The sequence below is a fragment of the Musca autumnalis genome, unplaced genomic scaffold, assembly GCF_047663935.1.
Source record: "Musca autumnalis isolate F117 unplaced genomic scaffold, ASM4766393v1 scaffold_3, whole genome shotgun sequence".
In the NCBI taxonomy this organism is placed as follows: Eukaryota; Metazoa; Arthropoda; class Insecta; order Diptera; family Muscidae; genus Musca; species Musca autumnalis.
Window position 1 is genome coordinate 78,903,843 of NW_027411866.1, and position 6,694 is coordinate 78,910,536.

Genomic DNA, 6,694 nt, shown 5'->3' on the forward strand with positions numbered 1-6,694 from the left:
AAAAATACATTTTGTTTGCGAGGTACCCATTGGAGTGGACCGGTTTTCTCCATATTCGAACTTGATTAAAGTTTGAGAGAAATACTGCGATCTGCCAAGTTTGGATCACCTTAGGATATTTTTAGAGCTTTTGGACCATTATGTCAAGGAGTACATTCGGTAAAAACTTCCGAACGATTCCGAACAGCCCTTTTTGGCGCACTTAAGGGAAATTTGTCAACTTTTGTGAGGGAGGTACCCAAAGATGTTGTCCGAAATAGACCTATAACTCTATTGGGCAAGAAGGTTCAACGACACAGGTAAACGTCATAATTCAACTCTCTAAAACAAGTTTTTTTGTAAGTGGGAGATATTTAATATTAATTTGCTTTAAGAAATATGCTCGATTCGTATTTCATTAGGGAACGTACACAAAATCCATTTTCATTCATGTTCATCATCATTCATCAAGCATCTAATCATAACCCCCCACAAGAGTATACAATAATAAGTTAGTTTGGGGTCTTCCTACGCCAAAAAGAAAATCACATACATATATAATGCAAACAAATATGAAAACTATTGTTTTTAGGTTCAATTGAATAAGCAGAATATCTCAGCTTTAAAACGTAAAAATTCAGATAATTTGGATGATATACGTCCAACAGAAAATGCCAATCGTATTAATGCACGTTGGACAAATGATGAAATTCTATTGGCGATAAGCGGTATACGTAAATATGGTAAAGATTTTCAGGTAAGTGTTATTGGCCGAAGACTTTAACATGAACAAGAACAGTTGCAATACCACCTATGTATGTATGTAAATATTGTCATTATGCCATTCTAGGCTATTGCTGAAACATTGGGCACCAAAACCGAAGCTCATGTTCGTATATTTTATACAAATAATCGTCGTCGTTACAATTTGGATCAGCTGATTAAGAAACATGATGCTGAAAAAGAACTTAATGCTGCAACAGGAAGTGTAGGCGGCGGTAGCAGTGTCGGCACAACAACAACACCAGCTAATGCCGTTTCTTCATCTGCTAGTTCTACAATTACTACATCTTCTGGTTCTTCTAATCTTACCGGAAGTGCTGCTGGGGCAGATATTGTTGGTTTGTCTACAACAACCATAAAAGATGAAGTGTCTCAAATAACCTCAGCAAATAAATCCACTAATTTACCACAAAGTGTTAATGAGGAATCGGATAATACTACCTCAAGTGAGACGGCCATATCGAAATCGACTATTTCCACAATTACCACATCGGATGAGCGTAAATGTGACAGCAGTCTAAGCATTAGTGGCAGCAATATGCCAAAGGATAATGTTATAATGGAGGTAAGCATGCTTTTTTTTGGCTATGTAGCCGAACTTAGAACAGATTTCAGTTATTTGGACTACTCTTTCCAAATGACAACAAATTTCGACATATTTGAGGAAGAACATGTCGAAACTTGGTATCAGTTAATGACTTGAAATGACTTCAGTTGGATCACTTTTATCTATACTCATTAGGGTTATGACTTTTTGACATTTTTTCTCAAAAATGATTTCTTGTAGCAGGGATGTATGAACTTTTGCCTAATAATCACTACGCTATCGTTTATTCCATTGAAATATAAAAACAGTTCACGCACAAATTGATTTTAAAAATATAATTTTTTGAAAAGATGTATGAAATGAAAAAATTTTTTTTAAAAAATTATTTTTTGTTGCACAAATGAATAAATATAAGCCTTCTAATAACTATGATGATGTTTATTTCATTCAAATATTGAAAAAGGTCATGCACAAACCACTTTGAAAAAATTTAAAATTTTTTCTTATTTGTTAAAAAATTATATCTTTAAATAAAAGCGTTTACGACATTTTTAAGATTCTCAGAATTGAAGAAAATTAGTGAGAAATAAATGTTATGCCAGTTTAATTATCTCATGTGACTCTAAAGTTTAATTTCAATTGTATATCTGCTTACAGTGACTTCAAAAAAGTCCATAATTTTGATAAATTCAAATTTTAAAATCATTTTGTGCGTGAGGTTTTTTTCACCGAATCACCTTATAATTATGATTTTATGTGGCAAAACTTTATATGGCAAAACTCATCACGCTATGATACAGGGATATGAGGTTGTAAAAAAGTCATAACCCTAATACTCATACTTTAATATGTTTGATTAATCTATAGCATCGGCTTTTTGATCCATATACCATAGTTCGACTCTAAGGGGGCGTTGAGTCAAGTCAACATCGTACCTGGTTTGGCCTTTAGGGGGCTATAGGGGTCGATGTTGGCATTGAAGTCAACTCTTCCCTCTTCGGTCATAGGGATGAGAAGATGTTTATTAAGGTCAGGATTTCTCTTGGGCTAGTGAGGGTATATTCTTTCGAACTAGCATACAAGCTGATTAAATGCTGATCCTGATTAACTTACACTTTCTCTAATCGAGATGGATGAGGGTTAGGTTAAAGGACGTGATGTTTTCATGGTTGACAGCTACTTTACTCGGAGACGTTGTGGTCCATTGTGTTCATCCTGATAACGTTTTGAAAAATAAAGTTATAGAGATAAATAAGTGTTGTGGCAAGAAGGAAAAAATGTATAATATATGTGTAGAGAAGAGAGAGAGAGAGTTTGTAATTTTATGGCACAATATTTTGTTGTCGCTGCAGCCATTTTAGACCCTTGACAAAACGAAGCAGACTTGTTGGCTCGGTTTGGAAGAAGGTAGTCAGAGATTGGATCGTGTGTTCACCCATGATTCACAGTCTTAGCGTCGTGAGCATCTTCCACAACCTGCAATATCGTCTCTTTCTGATTTCCAGGGCATTGATCTTATTCCTGCCCTTAATTTCAGGTCGGATTTTTTTGATGAAGAGTAGGGATGTAGTTCTTCGCATGGCTGGGTCAGATTGCCTTGGATACCTTACAGCTAGGTTCGTTGTGCCAAATTTGGCTAGCATTGTCCCGATATCTTTGTTCCAACTGCCGCATGAAGGTGGCTTGATCGAGTTGTCGACTTCTATATCGGTTGACTCCGATTCGCAACGCGCCATTTCATCCGCTTTCTTATTTCCTTCAATGTTGCGATGACCCGGGACCAAACACAAGGTAATGATTGATTTTAGCTCCTCCAAAATGTTCCTACAGTCCAAAACCTCCGCAGACCTGATAGAGTGGGATCTAAGTGAATTGAGGGCCGCTTGACTATCATCATACATAGATAGTCGCCGGTCCAACTATGTCCCTTTTCATGTTACTTATCAGTTCTGCTGCTTGTCGCACTGCAAAAATCTCAACTTGGTAGACGCTACAATTTTCGTTCAACCTGCATGAGAGCCGAAAGTTGAAAGTATCGCTGCCTGCTCCTATTCCCGTTTCCATCTTGGTGACATCGGTATATACCTTTATACCGCCTCTCTGTGGGGTGTTTGTATGTTAAAGTCGCCGAAGTGTAGTTGTGGTGATATGTAATCGCTGATTACCTCCGATCCCAGTGGTGTTCCTGATGGTTGTAAAATTGCGCGGTGACCATACTCGTATTTGCGCCCTGAGTTTATCTCCTTTGATCGGAGAGCACTCTTGGCGTCCAGATCTTACACTACAAGATTCAACGGGTGAAGGTCATGCAGTACATTGAGGGCAGACTGTGGAGTGCTTTTCATGGCAACGATTTCTTACTCAAAGCTTTCCACCATACCAGAGAACCATCAGTAAGAATTGGCCGTACTATCGTGAAGATCCTGCGATTTCAGACCCCAACTCTTACCAATTGAGTTCTTACATAATAAAGAGCTATTTGACCTCTTTTGGCACGTACTTCGACATTCCTTATCCACGTTAAGTGGTGGTCCAGGACAATGCCGGGGTACTTGGCTTCTAAAAAGAGCTCTAGGGTGACTCCATCAAGATGAGGATTCCCTGCCGATGTACTTCCAGAGGTAGTGCATCGACCTACGATACGCTCTCTTCCCCTGGGCAAAGCGATATACAGAGCTGGAAACTGGATCGGCAAAAACTTTGGTCGCGTTTTGCCTCGGAAGTGACGGCTTTTTTGTGTATTCGACGGTCCTGGTTTCAGGGGATTAGTTGTTTCCAGTGAGGCCAAGGTCAGTTTATCGGACGGATAAACTGGCCTCGGTCCCAGCAGAATCACTACCCTGAGACTCAGGTCCACCGTTTACTCCAGAAGGGCTAGAGGCCGTCTGCTTTGTTCAGCTAGACTGTTTTTCACAACTTCTAAGTTGGTTATTCTTTGACGTTGCATAAATGTCATCACTGGGTTTTGGGATTTTCGTTGTATTTAAGTTTTCATTAGCAAGATCCATGCGGGGAATGGACGTCGTCTACCCTTGAGTACCATGGGGTGGACTTGACACCTAAGTCTATACTACGTTGAGGCTCCTAGATATCAACGAGACTCCGTTCTAATACATTTGGTCCCTAACTCAAAACCTTGCAACCTCGATAAACACACGTTCGCCTGAATCCATGACATTGGACGGTCTCTAATTCGTAGATATTACAACGTGGATAAACTTTGGTCGGTCACAATTTGCCCCGCTCAACATTTCCAGAATATTGAGTAAAGGACATTGTAGATCTAAGCCCCCGCATAAGTTGCACACTTATACAAGTTTGCTTTTTATCTGCGTTTAAAATGTGACGTTTTGAAGTACATATGTAGATTAGCATTTTTTAAGTACTGTTGCGCTATGAAATACAATACTTAAGACATTTTCGGACATTTGCAAAGCATCTGACGATACGGAAGTCAGCCTATGTTGTGGGTGAAAGTTTACCCGGCTTATCTTAGTTCATTCCGTTTAAAGGGTATTAGAGTCAAATTCCCAAGTGACAAAGTTGAGATCGATATCTATGATATGAAGGATGGATCAATATACATATTTCCAAAACGTTTTCCCGTTATTCCCACGTTATTCCCTACGTCATCCTGTTATAAAATGATTTTTAAAACAATGTTTTGTTTTTTTCTTTAAATTTTTAGATTGATTTAGACGCTGATCAACCAGAGGTAGTGCCACAACCACCACCATCCAAGAAGATGGCTTTGAGTGTTTCAAATCAGGAATTTCCCAAATCAAGTCCTGTATAAACTTGCTAAATAAAATTATTTAATTTTTCCTTCAAAATTAACTTTCATTAAATATACAAAAATAATTAATTACTCGGTCTACATAAATATATAAATTAATACTTAAAGAAATATAAATTGCTGGATCAAAATAAAAACCATAACCTTTAAACTCAACATAAAACAAAAACTAAATTTTTGGCAACAATGACTCAAAATATTGATCTGTTCATTGGATATTGGTTGGTATAGATTCATGTCTCTAAATCTTGAAGCAGAACTAAAACAATATGGTATTTTGTTTGAAAATATACAAGAATTCAAATTCAGATCATTGTAAGTAGATCTTCATTTAAATTGGGTGTTAATTGAAAAACTTAATTTGATTTTGAATGGTTTTTTATTAAAAATTAATATTTAAATATATACTCTTTTATATAAATTTTTTTAATTTAATTTTTTGTTTGTCTTAAATACGAAATATTTTAATAACGTACGAATACTTTAAAAGGGAGCAACAATTATTATTATTATTATTTCCTCTTTCACACTCTGTCCAAGATCAGAAATATGAATTTTATTCTGTTATTTTATAAACAATTATTCGTACTCTATCATTTATTTAATATGAAATAATAATATTAATTATACTCTCCAAAAATAGAAAGATATTCAATACAAAAAATACTTATGCATTGAGTTCATTATATTAAAAAATAAAAATAACGGTGGAACATTAATAGCACCAAATGATAATTATAAGTAACTGACAGTTTTTATTTTTAAGGGTTAGTTTTGAGACTACAACAGGTGAGTATATTGCTGCTGTCCCCTAGAGAGGGACAGACCTAAAAGAAAGTTTGTATCCCAAATGAAATATTTTAAACGTCTAAGCATTGAGACATCACTTCCTAGCAATAACCCATCACCTGCTCAATTACAACACATTCCAAAACATCCCAACAACCAATGGCAGTTGCTTTGTGTTGTTTAAACTTCGTCAAAATATTTCGTGCATTGTTCCTCGAAAATGCATCAGAAATAAAAAATTATATATGTCTGATTTTTACCCGCGTTAAAAATGCGTATTTTTGACGTTTTGAATCACGTAGCTTCGCAGTTGTTAGGTACTTCGGCGTTATGAAACATAATGCACATTTGCAGCCATTTGCCAAGCAACTGACGATACGGAAGTCAGCCAATCAGCCCTATTCTGAACGCATGGGAGTTGGGAATTTTTTCCCATTCCCACATATTATTGTTGGCGTTTTTTATTATTGACCTGTTTATCGATACAGAGTCGGCGGAAAAGTGAACTGATGAAGTTGTTTGGTGACAACTGAAACTATAGCATTTCCTACCCTCCGCCCGCAACTAATCAATTTCATATCCACTGTAAAACATTTTGTTGTTATTCAAATACTTGAGTACAACAAAATATGGACTTAAGCTGAAATAAACACAAAGATGTAAAAATTCCGCCCGCAACTAATCAATTTCATATCCACTGTAAAACATTTTGTTGTTATTCAAATATTTGAATACAACAAAATATGGACTCGAGCTGAAATAAACACAAAGATGTAGAAATTTCATATTTTTATGAAATT

General features: G+C 36.3%; 1 protein-coding gene across 5 annotated transcripts in view; it reads left to right on the forward strand.

Moving 5' to 3' along the window:
* CoRest (REST corepressor) overlaps positions 1–5,846 on the forward strand; it is a 31,389-nt gene extending 25,543 nt beyond the window's left edge. For all 5 annotated transcript variants that reach the window (XM_073971967.1, XM_073971969.1, XM_073971968.1 and 2 more), the window contains 3 exons: positions 572–736; positions 830–1,327; positions 4,998–5,846. In XM_073971967.1, coding sequence (XP_073828068.1) covers positions 572–736; positions 830–1,327; positions 4,998–5,105 — 771 coding nt within the window. In that variant the 3' untranslated portion in view covers positions 5,106–5,846. The remainder of the gene's footprint in view (positions 1–571; positions 737–829; positions 1,328–4,997) is intronic.
* Positions 5,847–6,694: the final 848 nt, after the last annotated feature.